The sequence below is a fragment of the Phocoena phocoena genome, chromosome X, assembly GCF_963924675.1.
Source record: "Phocoena phocoena chromosome X, mPhoPho1.1, whole genome shotgun sequence".
NCBI classification, from domain to species: Eukaryota; Metazoa; Chordata; class Mammalia; order Artiodactyla; family Phocoenidae; genus Phocoena; species Phocoena phocoena.
In genome coordinates, this window is record NC_089240.1 from 43,733,379 (window position 1) to 43,755,206 (window position 21,828).

The 21,828-nt window shown below is 39.0% G+C and overlaps 1 protein-coding gene across 1 annotated transcript in view; it reads right to left on the bottom strand.

The window, feature by feature from the left end:
- The window catches only part of DGKK (diacylglycerol kinase kappa), a 159,769-nt gene that overhangs the window by 40,477 nt on the left and 97,464 nt on the right, over positions 1 to 21,828 (bottom strand). The window contains exon 8 of the mRNA XM_065901241.1: positions 2,974 to 3,076. Coding sequence (XP_065757313.1) covers positions 2,974 to 3,076 — 103 coding nt within the window. The remainder of the gene's footprint in view (positions 1 to 2,973; positions 3,077 to 21,828) is intronic.

Here is a 21,828-nt window from a genome sequence, read left to right on the forward strand (position 1 = left end):
AGCATGGCTGCTGTGGAGTAAGTGAGGGAGGGAGGTCACAGGGCCCACATAAAATGACAACAAAATGTTAGACGAATCTGGTGAACAAGGTGACAAAAATGGTATTGTGGGCTGGAATATAGTGATATTAGGCAGATTCATAACCAGGTAAATGATCATGTCCACAAGGTTGCTTTTGAATAGGCTGATGTTAATTGTAAGGGAATGTCCAGTACTATTCAACAATTTTAAGCAATTTAAATAAAAACATGGAAGGCTAGCTTGTCAACTTTGAAGTACCTAAAGCAGGAGGGAGAGCCACTGGATGACAGAATGGTCATTGAAAAATGACCTTAACAGGCAGTAGGGTCAAAGTCAACTAGCTGAAAAGGGGATAAATGTGAAGCTTGGCCTTTAGGCATAAGGACGTAAGTTGCAGCAGAACAAGACAATAGGAACTTGGCTTGGCAGCATCAAGCGTGAAAAGGGCTTAGGGGATTTACTTGACTTTAAGCTCCAGATGAGTCAACAGTCTGAAAGAGCTTAAAAAAAAAAAAAAGGATCGTGCTTCTTTGAGCTAAGTTAATATAATCACAGTGTCCAAAACCAAGGAGCCAAGAGTCCCTCTCAAATTTGTTCAGTTCATACCACAGAAAGATGCTAAATTAGCATAAGGTTGGCTTCCTGTTCCCCTTCCTGTATTTTAAGATCCTCTTTTAAGATACTTACTCATTTAACACACATAACGCACTTGAGTATAACTTTTATTCCCTATTGGCAGAAAACGAATGATACATGAGGCACAGAGAGGTTAAGTAACTTGCCCAAGGTCACACAGATAGTAAATGATGGAGTATGCTCCCGGGAGTAGTAGTATCAGCATCATTTCTTGTAAGAAATGGAAATTCTTGTGCCCTACGCAGATCTACTGAATCAAAAGCTCTGGGGCAGGGGCATAGGGCCTAGAAATCTGTGTTTTAAAAAGCCTTCTGGATGATTCTGAGGCATTCTTGTATTTGACAAATACTGCATTATACTGTTTTGCCCCCATATAAATCAGGGATCCTGTCTTAGTCATATCTTTTTCTGTACATTGTTCATCACTGAGCCTTACATATACACAGTATTCAGTAAATGTATTAATGAATTCATGTAACAAATCTTGACTGTGGATATACCATGTATCGGGTTTGAGTTAAGTGCTAGTGATACAAGAGCTCACAGTCTGGAGTGGGAGACATACATGTGACGAACTATAATATAGTGTGTTAAGTGCTCTGAGATATGTGTTCTGGGTTTACAGCAAAGGAAGTGATTTATTTGTCTGGAGAAATGGGGAGGGGCAATTACAGAAGCCTTTAAACAGGAGACAATGTTTGACGTTGTTCTCACCCTCTAGGATGAGAGAAGAAATTTACCAAGCAGATCGGGTAGGAAAAAGGGAAATTAGAAGACATCAGAAATTAGAGTTTGTTGACTGAATAAATAATGAATGAATGCTAATCAGCAATGGCATGTGCTACCTCAGAAAGTCATCAAATGGATGCCTCCACCTTGGATGCTGGAGAAGGGATTCCCTAGCCTGGCCAGAGGGTTGGACCAGATCATCTTTAATGACCTCATCATCTCTAAGATGGGTGAGACTTCCCAACAGGGAACATTAAAGAGTGTATTTGCCTAGGCCAAGAAGCCAGAAGGAGTCAAGAAGATATGGAGGTTTCAAAAGATACTCCTAAGAAACCACAGGCCAAGTAACACATGATAGAAAGAAGGGCTCTCAAGAGTGACATTCAATTGGATCAAGATTGCAGATGACTAGGATGAAAGGCTAAAAGTTAACTCATGGGGCATTGTATGAGACATTACACAAAAAGAATGGCTTAGCACAGGTGCTTCTAAGCAATAATATGTCATTGGTGGAAAGCAAAAGAAAATAGTAGTGCTATCAGTTGACCATCTATAACAAGAATAAGAAATGATATAAGATGGGAAAAAACAAACTAAAAAACCCAATTTCCACAAGAACACAGAACCTGTTGGGCCAATTACAAAGGAGAGGTGGCAGCCCCTTAACACCTATTTGGGGGTGATTTATAAGATGCTGAGGCGGCCATCCTTCAGTCTGCCCAAAGACATCTTCCCCAGGTCCCTGTGGTGTTGAGCAAAGTCTCAGATTCAAGACTTCATTGACTTTCATTAGCAGCCTGAGTAGACTTGGCTGACTAGTTTGATACTTTTCCATCTTGCCCCTAGGCGCTTCTTTCTCCTAGCCAGTCAAGTGTCTCTTATATACCAAGTCATCAATCTCATCATCTCTCTAGTCAGCTATCTGGTAAGTGACTCTATGTGGATAAATATTTGAGTAGTTCTGAGAATAATATATGCATGCATCCCTGAGTGAGGTATGTGTGTCTGTGCATGTCATTATGGGGACATATGAGTATGCTTGCCTGCAGAAAACTGTGTGAGTGGCTCATTCCATGTACCAATGTCTGTCTGTATCTGTGTTGGGGTTGGGAAATGAACTGGAAGAGACTAGAGTGGCTCAGAGTGTATGTACATGTATGTGCACACACGTACACATGTGCTGTATCTAGTTCTAAAACTGTTGTAATGGTTACAGGAATCCTTGCCCCCTAGCTAATGCTGGCTTTTCCTTGGCAATGAAGTAGGCAGCAAGCAAAAAAAAATATTTCATGGATTATCTACTGTCTCGAAATCATGTAAAAGCTGAAATCAATTCTGATCATTTGGAAACAATTTTGACAGAGGCTACAAAGAACATGCCCACATACATATACACCATAAGCAATATTCACCATCCCAAAAGTCTAAAGGAAAACATGAGCTGTCTATACACATATGCACACTCGTACTCCCGGAAATGTTTGATTGGTTGACCAGATTAATTTAATTGCAGTCTTTTTCTCTAGGCTTTACATCTTCCCTCCCTCCCCAGTGTATTCCCCAATGTATTAAAGTTTAGCTACTCACCATCACCCTTGGGGTCGCTGAGGGCAGTGGGAGGAATGACTGATGATCGATGACTTCCAAACCAGCATTCCTTGGAAAACCGTCTCCTGCAGTCATCATGCACCTGGAACAACAGGAGAAGAAAGAAAAAACTTGAGTGGGGTGAGAAAAGGATAAGATAGATCAGCATTTTGTCCCAATTCCAAAATTTAAGTGCTCAGTATTCAAAACTCCCTTTCTGAGATTTGGTGCCATACACATACCCCTGACTCAATCTCTCTTTCCACTCTGAGCCTGCACCATCCCTGAGTGTGACCTCTGAACTCTGTTCCTTTCAAAGGTGGCTTTCAGAAGATACATATCACAGGCACTGCATAGATGCCAGTCCTAGGGCACAATTTTAGTGACCTACAGAATGGGTAGTTTACTTGCAGTATAAGAGTGCAAATCCTGATAACATGTTGTTATGCTTCATTCCTTACAACAACTGTGTGCTGTAGGGAAGACATATTAAGTTTGTTTTAGAAATGAAGAAACCAAAGCTCAGAGAGGTAAAGGATCTTGCTCAAGGTCACGCAACTGGGAAGTGAAAAGGTGGAGACTCTGCTGCCTTCCCCACTAATGGCATATTTCCCAGATTTCTGATATCTTCAAGCATCACTTCCTGGAAAACTACACAGTTCCTAGAAGACATGAATCTGGCGTAATTATGCAAAACAATTAAAAGAGATCCAGAGGACAATCAGAGTCATCTTCTTTTTTATTACAATATAACTGAGATAAGCATTACACTAATTTCAGGTGTACGGCATAATGATTTGATATTTGTATAAACTGTGAAATGGTCACCATAATAAGTCTAGTTAACATCCATCACTATACATAGTTACATTTTTTTTCCTTGTGATGAGAACGTTTAAGATTTACTCTCTTTTTTAAAAAATTTTAAATTTTATATTAGAGTATAATTGATTAACAATGTTGTGTAAATTTCAGGTATACAGCAAAGTGATTCAGTTATACATATACATGTATCTATTCTTTTTCACATTCTTTTCCCATTTGGGTTATTACAGAATATTTAACAGAGTTCCCTGTGCTATACTGTAGGTCCTTGTTGGTTATAAAATTTACTTTCTTAAGGAAACCTAACATCATACTAAAGGAATCCATCAAAACACAAGGAAAGAAACTGGGAGGAGTAGACAAGAACAGAGAAGAACTACAAAAACAACCAGCAAACAATGAACAAAATAGCTATAAGTAAATACCTATCAATAATCACTTTAAATTTAAATGAACTAATGCTCCAATCAGAAGACGTAGAGTGGCTGAATGGATACAAAAACAAGGCCGATATATATGCTGTCTGCAAGAAACTCACTTCAGATCTAAAGACACACACAGACTGAAAGTTATAGGATAGAAAAGGGTATTCAATGCAAATGGAAATTAAAAGAAAGCCACGGTAGCAGTACTTATATCAGACAAAATAGACTTTAAAGCAAAGACTGTAACAAAACAAGGAGGGACATTAAGTTATGATAAAGGGGTCAATCTAACAAGATGATATAACATTTGTAAACATTTATGCACTCAACAGAAGAGCACCTAAATATATAAAGCAAATATTAACAGAAATAACTGAAGAAATAGACAGAAATACAATAATAGTAGGGGACCATAATACCCCAGTTACACTAATGGATATATCATCTGACAGAAAATCAATAAAGAAACACTGGTCTTAACACATTATATGAGATTACCTTAATATATACACCTATAGAACATTCCATCAAAAAGCAGCAGAACACACATTCTTTTCAAGTACACATGGAACATTCTCCAGATACATCACATGTTAGGCCACAAAACAAGTCACATTAAATATAAAAAGATTAAAATCATATTAATCATCTTTTCAGAAAACAACACTATGAAACTAGAAATCAACTACAATAAGAGAACTGGAAAAAACACAAACACATGGAGACTAAACAGCATGATGCTAAACAACCAATGGTCAGTGAAGAAATCAAAGAAGAAATAATAATATACCTTGAGACAAATGAAAATGGAAACATAACTGTCCAAAATCTATGGGACATACGGTTAACAGCTGATCTTTCAGCAGAAACTCTGCAAGCCAGAAGGGACTGGCAGGACATACTTAAAGTGACGAAGGAGAAAAACCTACAACCAAGATTACTCTACCCAGCAAGGATCTCATTCAGATTTGATGGAGAAATTAAAACCTGTAGAGACAAGCAAAAGCTGAGACAATTCAGCACCACCAAACCAGCTTTACAACAAATGCTAAAGTAACTACTCTAGGCAAGAAACACAAGAGAAGGAAAAGACCTACAATAACAAACCCAAAACAATTAAGAATATGGGACTAGGAACATACATACTGATAATTACCTTAAATGTAAATGGATAAAATACTCCCACCAAAAGACACAAACTCGCTGAATGGATACAAAAACAAGACCTGTATATATGCTGTCTACAAGAGACCCACTTCAGACCTAGAGACACATACAGACTGAAAGTAAGGGGATGGAAAAAGATATTCCATGCAAATGGAAACCAAAAGAAAGCTGGAGTAGCAATTCTCATATCAGACAAAATAGACTTTAAAATAAAGACTGTTATAAGAGACAAAGAAGGACGCTACATAATGATCAAGGGATCGATACAAGAAGAAGATATAACAATTGTAAATATTTATGCACCCAACATAGGAGCAACTCAATACATAAGGCAAATACTAACAGCCACAAAAGGGGAAATCGACAGTAACACAATCATAATAGGGAACTTTAACATCTCACTTTCACCAATGGACAGATCATCCAAAATGAAAATAAATAAGGAAACACAAGCTTTAAATGATACATTAAACAAGATGGACTTAATTGATATTTATATGACAATCCATCCAAAAACAACAGAATACACATTCTTCTCAAGTGCTCACGGAACATTCTCCAGGATAGATCACATCTTGGGTCACAAATCAAGTCGTGGTAAATTTAAGAAAATTGAAATCATATCAAGTATCTTTTTGGACCACAATGCTATGAGACTAGATATCAATTACAGGAAAAGATCTGTAAGAATACAAACACATGGGGGCTAAACAATACACTACTTAATAACCAAGTGATCACTGAAGAAATCAAAGAGGAAATCAAAAAATACCTAGAAACAAATGACAATGGAGGCACGACAACCCAAAACCTATGGGATGCAGCAAAAGCAGTCCTAAGAGGGAAGTTTATAGCAATACAATCCTAGCTTAAGAAACAGGAAACATCTCAAATAAACAACCTAACCTTGCAACTAAAACAATGAGAGAAAGAAGAATAAAAAAAACCCAAATTTAGCATAAGGAAAATCTATGGGACAAAGCAAAAGTAGTCCTAAGAGGGAAGCTCCTACTGATACAGCCCTACCTCAAGAAACAAAAATCTCAAATAAAGAATCTAAATATACATTTAAAGGAATTACAAAAAGAAGAATAAGCAAAGACCAAAGTTAGAAGAAGGAAAAAAATAATAGATCACAGAGGAAATAAATGAAATAGAGACAAAAATACAAGAGATCAATAAACGTAACAGTTGGTCTTTTGAAAAGATGAACAAAATCAAGAAACTTATTTAGCCAGCCTCATTAAGAAAAAAAGAGATTACCTAAATAAGTAGAATCAGAAATTAAAGAGGAAAATTTACAACTTGACACCACAGAAATATGAAGGATCATAAGAGACTACTATGAAAAATTATATGTCAACAAATTAAACAACCTAGAAGAAATGGAAAAATTTCTAGATCATATAATCTTCCAACACTGAATCATGAAGAAATAGAAAATCTGAATAGACAGATTATTAGTAATGAAATTGAATCAGTAATCAAAAAACTCCCCCAAAACAAAAGTTAAGGTCCAGATGGCTTCACAGGTGAATTCTACCAAATATTTTAAAATACTTAATATCTATCACTTTCAAATTATTGCAAAAAATGAAGACAAAGGAATACTCTCAAACTCATTCTACAAGGCCACCATTAACGTGATACCAAAACCAGACAAAAACACTGCAAGAAAGAAAATTACAGGCCAATATCTTTGCTAAATATAGATACAAAAGTTCTCAACAAAATATTAGCAAATCAAACTTAACAATACATTAAAAGACTTATACACCATGATCAAGTGGGATTCATTCCAGAGATGTGAGGATGGCTTAACATCCATAAATCAATAAATGTGATATGCCAAACTAACAAAAGGAAGGATAAAAATCACATGATCATCTCAATAGATTCAGAAAAGCATTTGATAAAATTCAATATCAGTTTATGATAAAAAAAATTCTTAACAAAGTGGGTATAGAGGGAACATACTTCAACATAATAAAAGGCCATATATGACAAACTCACAGTTAACATTATATTCAATGTGAAAAGCGGAAAGCTTTTTTTTTTAAGATTAGGAATGAGACAAGGATGCTCACTCTTGCCACTTTCATTCAACATAGTATTGGAAGTTCTAGCCACAGAAATGAGGCAAGAAAAAGAAATAAAAGGCATCAAAACCAGAAAGTCAGAAGTAAAACAATCAGTATTTTCAGATGACAGAATACTATATACAGAAAACACCAAACACTCCACCAAAAATCTATTAAAGCTAATGAATGAATTCAGAAACTTGCAGGTACAAAATTAATATACAGGACTTCCCTGGTGGCACAGTGGTTAAGAATCCACCTGCCAATGCAGGGGACACAGGTTTGAGCCCTGGTCCAAGAAGATCCCACATGCCACAGAGAAACTAAGCCTGTGCACCACAACTACTGAGCCTGAACTCTAGAGCCTATGAGCCACAACTACTGAGCCCTCGTGCCACAACTACTGAAGCCTGCATACCTAGAGCCCACACTCCACAACAATAGAAGCCACTGCAATGAGAAGCCTGCACACCTCAATGAAGAATAGCCCCAGCTCACTGCAACTAGAGAAAGCCTGGGTGCAGCAATGAAGACCCAATGCAGCCCAAAATAAATGAATAAATAAATTTATTTAAAAAATTAATATACAGAAACGTGTTGCATTTCTATACAATAATGATGAACCAACAGAAAGAGAAATGAAGGAAACAATCCCATTTATAATTGCATCTGAAATAATAAAATACCTAGGAATAAATTTAACCAAGGAGTTAAAAGACCTGTAGCCTCAAAACAATAAGACAATGATTAAAGAAATTGAAGATAACACATCAATAAATTGGAAAATATGCCACACTCATGGACTGAATGATTCAATATCACTAAAATGTCCATACTACCAAAAGAAATCAACAGATTCAATGCAATCTCTATCAAAATACCAGTGGCACTTTTCACAGAACTAGAAAAAATAAATATAATTTTTAATGAAAACACAAAAGGCTCCAAATAGCCAAAACAATCTTGAGAGAGAAGAACAAAACTACAGGTGTCACACTCCCATACTTGAAAGTATACCACATAGCTATAGAATTCAAAACAGTATGGTACTGGCACAAAAACAAGATGCATAGATTAATGGAACAGAACAGAGAGTCCAGAAATAAGTCCACACTCATACAATTAATCTATAATAAAGAGAGACTATACAATGGAGAAAGGACAGTCTCTTAAAAAAACGGTGCTGGGAAAACTGGACAGCTACATGTAAAAAAATGAAATTACAACATTCCTTAACACCATACACAAAAATAAACTCAAAATGGATTAAAGACCTAAATGTAAGACTGGACACTATAAAAGTTTTAGAGGATCAATGGTGAAAAACAGAAACCATTTCCACTAAGATAAGGAACAAGATAAGGTTGCGCACTCTCACCATTATTTTTCCAACAGAGTTTTGGGAGTTTTAGCCACAGCAATCAGAAAAGAAAAAGAAATAAAAGGAATCCAAATCGGAAAAGAAGAAGTAAAACTGTCACTGTGGGCAGATGACATGATACTATACATAGAGAATCCTAAAGATGCTACCAGAAAACTACTAGAGCTAATCAATGAATTTGGTAAAGTAGCAGGATACAAAATTAATGCACAGAAATCTCCTGCATTCCTATACACTAATGATGAAAAATCTGAAAGAGAATTTATGGAAACACTCCCATTTACCATTGCAACAAAAAGAATAAAATACCTACGAATAAACCTGCCTAAGGAGACAAAAGACCTTATAGAAAACTATAAGACACTGATGAAAGAAATTAAAGATGAAAAAAACAGATGGAGAGATATACCATGTTCTTGGATTGGAAGAATGAACATTGTGAAAATGGCTGTATTCCCCAAAGCAATCTACAGATTAAATGCAATCCCTATCAAACTACCAATGGCATTTTTTCACAGAACTAGAACAAAAAAATTCGCAATTTGTATGGAAACACAAAAGACTCTGAATACCCAAAGCAATCTTGAGAAAGAAAAATGGAGTTGGAGGAATCAGGCTCCCTGACTTCAGATTATACTACAAAGCTACAGTATTCAAGACAGTACGGTACTGGCACAAAAACAGAAATATAGATCAATGGAATAGGGTAGAAAGCCTAGAGATAAACCCATACACATATGGTCACCTTATCTTTGATAAAGGAGGCAGGAAAGTACAGTGGAGAAAGGACAGACTCTTCAATAAGTGGTGCTGGGAAAACTGGACAGCTACATGTAAAAGAATGAAATTAGAACACTCCTTAACACCATACACAAAAATAAACTCAAAATGGATTAAAGACCTAAATGTAAGGCCAGAAACTATAAAATTCTTAGAGGAAAACATTGGCAGAACACTCTATGACATACATCATAGCAAGATCCTTTTTGACCCACCTCCTAGAGAAATGGAAATAAAAACAAAAATAAACAAATGGGCCCTAATGAAACTTCAAAGCTTTTACACAGCAAAAGCAACCATAAACAAGATGAAAAGACAACCCACAGAATGGGAGAAAATATTTGGAATCGAAGCAACTGACAAAGGGTTAATTTCCAAAATTTACAAGCATCTCATGCAGCTTAATATCAAAAAAGCAAACAACCCAATCCATAAATGGGCAGAAGACCTAAATAGACATTTCTCCAAAGAAGATATACAGATTGCCAACAAACACATGAAAGAATGCTCAACATCAGTAATCATTAGAGAAATGCAAATCAAAACTATAATGAGGTATCACCTCACACCAGTCAGAATTGTCATCATCAAAAAATCTACAAACAATAAATGCTGGAGAGGGTGTGGAGAAAAGGGAACCCTCTTGCACTGCTGGTGGGAATGTGAATTGGTACAGCCACTATGGAGAACAGTATGGAGGTTCCTTAAAAAACTACAAATAGAACTACCATACGACCCAGCAATCCCACTACTGGGCATTTACCCTGAGAAAACCATAATTCAAAAAGAGTCATGTACCACAATGTTCATTGCAGCACCATTTACAACAGCCAGGACATGGAAGCAAGCTAAGTGTCCACTGACAGATGAATGGATAAAGAATATGTGGCACATATATACAATGGAATATTATTCAGCCATAAAAAGAAACAAAATTGAGTTATTTTTAGTGAGGTGGATGGACCTAGAATCTATCATACAGAGTGAAGTAAATCAGAAACAGAAAAACAAAGACTGTATGCTAACACCTATATATGGAATCATGGAAAAAAAAAGGTTCTGAAGAACCTAGGGGCAGGACAAGAATAAAGACGCAGACATAGAGAATGGACTTGAGTACACGGGGAGGGGGGAGGGTAAGCTGGGATGAAGTGAGGGAGTGGTATTGACATATATACACTACCAAAAGTAAAACGGAGAGCTAGTGGGAAGCAGCCACATAGCACAGCGAGATCAGCTCTGTGCTTTGCAGCCACCTAGAGGGGTGGGATAGGGAGGATGGGAGGGAGACTCAAGAGGGAGGGGTTATGAGGATATATGTATACGTATAGCTGATTCACTTTGTTATACAGCAGAAACTAATACAACATTGTAAAGCAATTATACTTCAATAAAGATGTTAAAAAAATAAAAATACAACTAAAAAACAACCAAAACTCTTAGAGGAAATCATAGGCAGAGCACTCTTTGACATAAATTGCAGCAATATCTTTTTCTAGCTATCTCCCAGATTAATGGAAATAAAATCAAAAATAAAGGAATGGGACCTAATTAAACTCTAAAGCTTTTGCACAGCAAAAGAAACCATAGACAAAATGAAATGAAAACCCACAGAATGGGAGAAAATACTTGCAAACAATGCAACTGACAAGGGATTACTCTCCAATATTTACAAACAGCTCACGAGGCTCAATATCAAAAAAACAGGGCTTCCCTAGTGGCACAGTGGTTGAGAATCTGCCTGCCAATGCAGGGGACATGGGTTCATGCCCCAGTCTGTGAAGATCCCACATGCCGCGGAGCAGCTGGGCCCGTGCACCATGGCCGCTGAGCCTGCGTGTCCGGAGCCTGTGCTCCACAACGGGAGAGGCCACAACAGTGAGAGGCCCGCATACAGCAAAACAAAACAAAACAAACAAACAAACAAAAGAAACAAACAACCCAATTGAAAAATGGGCAGAAAACCTAAATAGACATTTCCCCAAAGAAGACATACAGGTGGCCAGGAGGCACATGAAAAGATGCTCAACATTGATAATTATTAGGGAAATATAAATCAAAACTACAATGAGATATCACTTCACACCAGTCAGATTGGGCATCATTAAAATATCTATAAACAATAAATGCTGGAGAGGGTGCGGAGAAATGGGAACCCTCTTATACTTTTTGTCGGAATGTAAATTGGTACAGCCACTACAGAGAACAGTATGGAGGTTTCTTAGAAAACTAAGAATAAAGCTGCCCTATGACCCAGCAATTGCACTCCTGGGCATATACCCAGAGAAAACCATAATTCAAAAAGATACATGCACCCCAATGTTCATTGCAGCACTGTTTACAATAGCCAAGACATGGAAGCGACCTAAATGTATATTGATTTTGAATCCTACAACTTTACAGAATTTTTTTTAATGCTAACAGTTTTTTGGTGGAGTCTTTATGGTTTTCTCTATATAAAATTGTATCATCAACAGTCGGGATTGGTCAAGATGGCAGAGAAGGAACACCCTGAGCTTGCCTCCTTGAACAGGCACACTAGAAATTAGAACTACTTACAGAGCAATTATTGATTAGAAAGACCAGAAGATTAGCATGAAAGTGTTACAATTAAAGAGATAAAGAATGAACCACAATGAAATGGTTAGGGGAGTGGAGATGCAGTACAGTCGAGAGCCATATCCCTGTGTGGGTGACCTACAAGTGGGAGGATAATTATAACTGTAGAGGTTCTCCCCATAGAGCAAAGGGCCTCAGCCCCTCGTTGGGCTCCCAAGCCCAGGGGTCCTGCAGCAGGAAGACAAGCCCCCAGACAGTTTGGCTTTGAAGGCCAGCAGCAATTTTGGGGAGAGCCAGAGGAATGTGGGGAAAGAGACTCCACTCTTAAAGGGTGCACATAAAATCTCACATGCTCTGGGAATGAAGTCAGAAGTGGTAGTTTGAAAGCATCCTGGGTCAGACCCACCTGCTGATCTTAGAGATCCTCCCAGAGAGGGTCAACTGGAACTCATGCTGGGGACATAGACACTGGCAGCACCCATTATTGGGAGTGTGTTATACCACATGGACACTGGTGCTGGCAAGGGCCATTTTGGCATCTTCATTCCAGCTTATTAGCACACAGACGTAGCCCCAACTGTCAGCCTCTTGGCACCAGTACTGAGATGCTTCAGAAGAAATAGCTAGTCAGGCATGGACACTGCCCCACCCAAAAGCAGGGGGGCTGCATTAAGACCTCCTGAGCCCACAACCACCCTGTGATCCAACCCTTACATCAGAGGGCCCAGGACCCGGCCCCACACACCAGTGCACTGGACCTAGCCACTGGACTCCATAGGGGCGCTCACAGCTAGCCATAGGGACCCAGTCTCACCACCAATGGACCAGCACCAACTCCAGGAAAATCAGGGCCCTGCATCCAGAGACCCCAGAACTGGTCCTTCAAATCAGTGGTCCAGCACTGGGAGCAGCCTCACCAACGAGTGGGCACACACCAGCCCCAGGGCACCCTGGGCCCCAACTCTGCCCAACAAGGAGGTCAACACACCAACTCCAGGACCCCCAAGGCCCTGCAGCCAGAGACCCTGGGACATGGATATACCAAACAGTGAACTGGCACTAGCCCCAGAACCCCTTGAGCCTCAGCCCTGCCCAACAGCAGACCAACACCAGCTCTGAGACACCTTGGACCCCTCAGACAATCACCCTGGGATACAGCCACACTCAGCACACTGACACCAGCTTTGGGACACCCCAGATGCTGCAGTCAGCTGTGTCAGGAAGCAGCCCTGCCTACTAGCAAGCCAACACTAGACCAAGGACCACTGATTCTGCAACCTACCACCACAGAACCCAGCTTTGCTGACCAGTAGGCCAGCACTAGCCCTGCCACCCCCCAAAATGGCTTGATAGCCAGCTGCTTCATACACATGACCTGGTCCCACCCACCTGCAACTGGCAGTCTGCACACAAGGTGAGGCCTGGCAACCAACCAGACCAGGTGCCAACCAGCCTACCAGACCATGCACAGCAGTCAGCACACCACAACAGAAAGACCCATGAAGCCCACATAGGGGACAACACTAGAGCATATAGTTCTGATGACCAGAGCAGAGTGCACTGCTGGGACACATAAGATGTCTCCTACAAAAGGCCAGTTCTCTAAGGTCGGGAAATATAACCAACCTACGAATACATAGAAATAACAGCAAATTTTAGGCAAAATAAGGTGACAGAGGAACATATTCAAAATGAAGGAACAAGATAAAATCCAGGAAAAAGAACTAAATGAAGTGGAAGTAAGCAACCTACACAATAAAGAGTTCAAGGTAATGACGTAAAGATGTTCAATGAACTCAGGAAAAGATTGGATGAACAGAGTGAAAAGTTAGAAGTATTCAACAAAGAGTTACACAACATAGAGAAGAACCAAACAGAGATGAAGAAGAAAACAATAACTGAAATAAAAAATACGCTAGAAGGAATCAGCAGTAGCTTAAGTGATACAGAGGAACATATCAGCAATTTGGAAGACAGAGGAGTGGAAATCACTGAAGCTGAACAGAATAAAGAAAAATGAATAAAAAGAAATGAGGACAGTTTAAGAAACCTCTGAAACAACATCAAGTGTAGTAACATTCACATTATAGGGGTCTCAGAAGGAAAAAGAGAAAGAGGCAAAGAACTAATCTGAAGACATAATAGCTGAAAACTTCCCTAACCTGGGAAAGGAAACAAATATCCAAGTTGAGGATTAACAGAGAGTCCCAAACAAGCTTGACCTCAAGAGGACCACACCAAGACACATTGTAATTAAAATGGAAAACTTAAAGATAAGAGGGAATATTAAAAGCAGCAAGGGAAAAGCAACAAGTTACATACAAGGGAACTCCCATAAGGCTATCAGCTGACTTTTCAGCAGAAACTGCAGGCCAGAAGGGAGTGGCACAATATGTTTAAAGTGATGAAAGGAGGAAACCTACAACCAAGGATTTTCTACCTGGCCAGGATTTTATTTGGATTTGATGGAGAGATCAAAAGGGTTACAGATAAGCAAAAGCTAAGAGTTCAGCATCACAAAACCACCTTTACAAGAAACGTTGAAGGGACTTCTGTAAGCAGACAAGGCCACAACTAGAGATATGAAAATCACAAAAGGAAAAATCTCATTGGTAAAGGCAAATATATAGTAAAGGTAGTATTAATGATGTATAAGGGTAGTAGGAAGGCTAAAAGACAAAAGTAGGAAAACCATATATATCCACAATAAGCAGTTAAGGGATAAACAAAACAAAAAATGTAAAATCTGATGTCAAAAAGAGCAAACTTGAAGGGTGAAATGCAGGGTTGTTAAAATGCATATGTGCTTAAGAGATCAAAACCAAAATAATTATATATATATATATATATATATATATATATATATATATATATAATACACACACACACACACAGCTATATCTAAACCTCATGGTACCCTCAAACCAAAAATCTATAATAGATACATACAAAAAAGAGAAAGGAATCCAAACATAACACTAAAGGTAGTCTTCAAATCACAAGGGAAGGGAGCAAAAGAAGAAGAAAGGAACAAAATGAACTACAAAACACAACCCTAAAACAATTAACAAAATAGCAATAAGTACATACCTATCAATAATCACTCTAAGTTTAAATGGACTAACTGCTCCAAACAGAATATACAGAGTGGCTGAAGGGATACAAAAACAAGGCACATATATATGCACCTACAAGAAACTCACTTCAGATCTAAAGACACACACAGACTGAAAGTGAGAGGATGAAAAACACTATCCAATGCAAATGAAAATTAAAAGAAAGCCAGGGTATCAATACTTATATCAGACAAAATAGAGTTTACAACAAAGACTGTAACAAGAGACAAAGAAGGACATTATGTAATGATATAGGGATCAATCCAAGAAGAAGATATAATAATTGAAAATATATATACACTCAACATAAGAGCAAATAAATACATGAAGCAAATATTAGCAGGCATGAAGGGAGAAATTTACAATAATAGGAGGGGTTTTTAACAACCCATTTACATCAATGAAGAGATCATCCAGATAGGAAATAGAAAACCAATAAGGAAATGCTGTCCTTAACAAATCAGACAAAATGGATATATATATACATATATAAATTCCATTCAAAAGCAGCAGAAAATAAATTATTTTCAACTGCACATGGAAAATTCTCCAGAATAGATCACATGTTAGACTGAAAAAGAAATCTCAGTATATTTTAGAAAATTGAAATTATATCAAACATCTTTTCCAACCACAACACTATGAGACTAGAAATCAACTATGAGAAAAAACTGCAAAATACTTAAACATGTGGAAACTAAATATTATACTATTAAACGACCAATGGATCACTGAAAAAATTAAAGAGGAAATTAAAAAATACCTGGAGACAAATGAAAATGAAAACACAATGATCCAAAATCTATGGGATGCAGCACAAGCAGTTCTAAGGGTGAAGCTTATAGTGATACAAGCCTGCCCCAGGAAAGAGGAAAAATCTCATATAAACAATCTAACTTTACACCTAAAGGAGCTAGAAAAAGAAAAACAAACATAACCCAAAGTTAGTAGAAGGACATAAATGAGAAAGATCAGAGAAGAAATACATGAAATAGAAACTAAAAAATGGAAAAGGTCAATGAAACTAAAAGCTGGTTCTTTTAAAAGATAAAATTGATAAAACTTTAGCCAGACTAAAAAAGAAAAGGAGAGTGTCCAAGTAGATAAAATCAGAAATGAAAAAGGAGAATTTACAACTGACAGCACAGAAATACAAAGGATCATAAGAGACTCGTATGAACAATTATATGACAATGTAGAAGAAATGGACAAATTCCTAGAAATGTACAATTTCCCAAGACTGAACCAGGAAGAAATAGAAAATATGAATAGACCACTTACTAGTAATGAAATTGAATCAGTAATAAAACATTACTCTCAAAAAAAAAAAGTTCAGGACCAGATAGCTTCACAAGTGAATTCTACCAAACATTTAGAGAAGAGTTAACACCTATATTCTCAAACTATTCCAAAATATTGAAGAAGAGGGAACACTCCCAAATTCAGTCTATAAGGCCACCATTACCCTGATACCAAAACCAGACAAAACACTACAAAAAAGAAAATCATGGGCCAATATCTTTGATGAATGTAGGTGCAAAAAGCCTCAACCAAATATTAGAAAACCAAATCTTACAATACATAAAAAGGATCATACATGACGATAAATTTGTATTCATTCCAGGGTCACAAGAGTGGTGCAACATACACAAATCAATCAATGTGTTGAGATGGAGTTCTCTGGGTCTTGGTGTTGAGACGCAGTTCTCAATGGAACAGGATAGAAAGTCTAGAGATAAACCCACACACATATGGTCACCTTATCTTTGATAAAGGAGGCAAGAATATAAAGTGGAGAAAAGACAGCCTCTTCAATAAGTGGTGCTGGGAAAACTGGACAGGTACATGTAAAAGTATGAGATTAGAACACTCACTAACATCATACACAAAAATAAGCTCAAAATGGATTAAAGACCTAAATGTAAGGCCAGAAACTATCAAACTTTTAGAGGAAAACATAGGCAGAACACTCTATGACATAAATCACAGCAAGATCCTTTTTGACCCACCTCCTAGAGAAATGGAAATAAAAACAAAAATAAACAAATGGGCCCTAATGAAACTTCAAAGCTTTTGCACAGCAAAGGAAACCATAAAAAAGAGCAAAAGACAACCCTCAGAATGCGAGAAAATATTTGCAAATGAAGCAATTGACAAAGGATTAATCTCCAAAATTTACAAGCAGCTCATGCAGCTCAATAACAAAAAAACAAACAACCCAGGGCTTCCCTGGTGGCGCAGTGGTTGAGAGTCTGCCTGCTGATGCAGGGGACATGGGTTCGTGCCCCGGATGGGGAAGATCCCACATGCCGCAGAGCGGCTGGGCCCGTGAGCCATGGTTGCTGAGCCTGCATGTCCAGAGCCTGTGCTCTGCAATGGGAGAGGCCACAACAGTGAGAGACCCATGTACCACAAAAACAAACAAACAAACAAAACAAAACAAAACAAAACAAAAAACAACCCAATCCAAAACTGGGCAGAAGACCTAATTAGACATTTCTGCAAAGAAGATATACAGATTGCCAACAAACACATGAAAGAATGCTCAACATCATTAATCATTAGAGAAATGCAAATAAAAACTACAATGAGATATCATCTCACATCGGTCCGAATGGCCATCATCAAAAAATCTAGAAACAATAAATGCTGGAGAGGGTGTGGAGAAAAGGGAACCCTCTTGCACTGCTGGTGGGAATGTAAACTGATACAGCCACTATGGAGAACAGTATGGAGGTTCCTTAAAAAACTAAAAATAGAACTACCATCCAACCCAGCAATCTCACTACTGGGCATATACCCTGAGAAAACCATAATTCAAAAAGAGTCATGTACCAAAATGTTCATTGCAGCTCTATTTACAATAGCCAGGAGATGGAAGCAACCTAAGTGTCCATCATCGGATGAATGGATAAAGAAGATGTGGCACATATATACAATGGAATATTACTCAGCCAGAAAAAGAAATGAAATTGAGTTATTTTTAGTGAGGTGGATGGACCTAGAGTCTGTCATACAGAGTGAAATAAGTCAGAAAGAGAAAGACAAATACCGTATGTTAACACGTATATATGGAATCTAAGGAAAAAAATGTTATGAAGAAGCCAGTGTTTAGACGGGCATAAAGACACAGACCTACTAGAGAATGGACATGAGGATATGGTGAGGGGGAAGGGTAAGCTGTGCCAAAGTGAGAGAGTGGCATGGACATATATACACTACCAAACATAAAATAGATAGCTAGTGGGAAGCAGCCACACGGAGATCAGCTCGGTGCTTTGTGACCACCTAGAGGGGTGGGATAGGGAGAGTGGGAGGGAGGGAGATGCAAAAGGGAAGAGATATGGGAACATATGTATATGTATAACTGATTCACTTTGTTATAAAGCAGAACCTAACACACCATTGTAAAGCAATTATACTCCAATAAAGATGTTAAAAAATCAATGTGATATAGCACATTAGCAAAAAGAAACACAAATATCACATGATCATCTCAATAGATGCATAAAAAGCATTTGACAAAATTCAACATAACAATTCTCATCAAAGTGGGTATAGAGGGAACATATCTCAATATAATAAAGGCTGTTTATAGCCAACTCACAGCAAACTTAATACTCAATGGAGAAAAGCTGAAAGCCTTCCTGCCAAATTCAGGAATAAGACAAGTATGGCCAGTCTCACCACTTCTATTTAAGATAGTATTAGAAGTTCTGGCCACAGCATTGAGACAAGAAAAAGAAATAAAAGGTATCCAGATTGGAAGGGAAGGGGTAAAACTGTCATTATTTGCAGATGACATTATACTTTATATAGAGAACACTAAAGTCTCCACACAAAAACTATTAAACTAATAAATCACGTCAGCAAAGTACTAGGATATGAGATTAATACACAGAAATCTGTTGCATTTCTATACACGAATATTGAAATAGTAGAAAGAGAAAGCAAAAAAAAATCTTGTTTAAAATAGTATCAAAAAATACCTAGGAGAGGGGGAAGATGGCGGAAGAGTAAGACGCAGAGATCACCTTCCTCCCCACAGATACATCAGAAATACATCTACACGTGGAACAACTCCTAGAGAAAACCCACTGAATGCTGGCAGAAGACCTCAGACCTCCCAAAAGGCAAGAAACTCCCCACCCACCTGGGTAGGGCGAAATAAAAAAGAATAAACAGAGACAAAAGAATAGGGGCGGGACCTGCACCAGTGGGAGGGAGCTGTGAAGGAGGAAAGGTTTCCACACACTAGGAAGCCCCTTGGCGGGCAGAGACTGTGGGTGGCGGAGGGGGAAGCTTCAGAGCCGCAGAGGAGAGCACAGCAAAAGGGGTGCCGAGGGCAAAGTGGAGAGATTCCCGCCCAGAGGATCGGTTCCGACTGGCACTCACCAGCCCAAGAGGCTTATCTGCTCACGTGCCAGGGTGGGCGGGGCTGGGAGCTGAGGTTTGGGCTTCGGAGAGAGCGCAGGGAGAGGACTGGCAGCATGAACACAGCCTACAGGGGGTTAGTGCACCACGGCTAGATGGGAGGGAGTCCAGGAAAAAGTCTGGACCTGCTGAAGAGGCAAAGGACTTTTTCTTCCCTCTTTGTTTCCTGGTGCGCGAGGAGAGGGGATTAAGAGCGCTGCGTAAAGAAGCTCCAGAGACGGGCGTGAGCTGCGGCTAACAGCGCAGACTTCAGAGACAGGCATGAGACCCTAAGTCTGCTGCTGCTGCCACCAAGAAGCCTGTGTGTGAGCACAGGTCACTAACCACACCTCCGTTCCGGGGAGCCTGTGCAGCTCGCCACTGCCAGGGTCCCGGGATCCAGGGACAACTTTGCCAGGAGAATGCACAGCGTGCCTCAGGCTGGTGCAACGGTCCCATCAGCCTCTGTAGCCGCAGGCTCGCCTTACATCCGTACCCCTCCCTCCCCCCGGCCTGAGTGAGGCAGAGCCCCTGAATAAGCTGCTCCTTTAACCCTGTCCTGTCTGAGCGAAGAACAGATGCCCTCCGGTGACCTACACGCAGAGGCATGGCCATATCCAAAGCTGAGCCCCGGCAACAGTGCGAAAAAAGAGAAAGGGAAATTTCTCCCAGCAGCCTCAGGAGCAGCAGATTAAATCTCCACAATCAACTTGATGTACCCTGCATTGGTGGAATAACTGAACAACGAATAATCCCAAATTGAAGAGGTGGACTTTGAGAGCAAGATTTTCCTTTTCCTCTTTTTATGAGTGTGTATGTGTATTCTTCTGTTTGAGATTTTGTCTGTATAGCTTTGCTTTCATCATTTGTCCTAGGGTTCTGTCCATCGGTATTTTTTCTTACATTAAAAAATTTTGTTTTCTTAATTATTTTTTTTATTTTAATAACTTTATTTTATCTTACTTTATTTAATTTCATTTTAACCTCATTCTTTCTTTCTTTCTTTATACTTTTTCTCGCTTTTATTCTGAGCCGTGTGGATGAAAGGCTCTTAGTGCTGCAGCCAGGAGTCAGTGCTGTGCCTCTGAGATGGGACAGCCAACTTCAGGATACTGGTCCACAAGAGACCTCCCAGTTCCACGTAATATCAAACGGCGGAAATCTCCCAGAGATCTCCATTTCAACACAAACACCCAGCTTCACTCAATGACCAGCAAGTGACAGTGCTGGACACACAATGCCAAACAACTAGCAAGGCAGGAACACAACCCCACCCATTAGCAGAGAGGCTGCTTAAAATCACAATAAGGCCACAGACACCCCAAAATACACCACCAGACGTGGACCTGCCCACCAGAAAGACAAGATCCAGCCTCATCCACCAGAACACAGGCACTAGTCCCCTCCACCAGGAAGCCTACGCAACCCACTGAGCCAACTTTAGCCACTGGGGACAGACACCAAAAACAACGGGAACTACGAACCTGCAGCCTGCAAAAAGGAGACCCCAAAAACAGTAAGATAAGCAAAATGAGAAGGCAAAAAAACACACAACAGAGGAAGGAGCAAGATAAAAACCCACCAGACCTAACAAATGAAGAGGAAATAGGCAGTCTACCTGAAAAAGTAATTCAGAACACTGATAGTAAAGATGATCCAAAATCTTGGAAATAGAACAGAGAAAATTCAAGAAACATTTAATAAGGACCTAGAAGAACTAAAGGTGAAATGAGCAATGATGAACAACACAATAAATGAAATTAAAAATACTCTAGAGGGGATCAATAGCAGAATAACTGAGGCAGAAGAACGGACAAATGACCTGGAAGATAAAATAGTGGAAATAACTACTGCAGAGCAGAATAAAGAAAAAAGAATGAAAAGAACTGAGGACAGTCTCAGAGACCTCTGGGACAACATTAAACGCACCAACATTCGAATTATAAGGGTCTCAGAAGAAGAAGAGAAAAAGAAAGGGACTGAGAAAATATTTGAAGAGATTATAGTTGAAAACTTCCCTAATATGGGAAAGGAAATAGTTAATCAACTCCAGGAAGCACAGAGAGTCCCATACAGGAAAAATCCAAGGAGAAACATGCCAAGACATA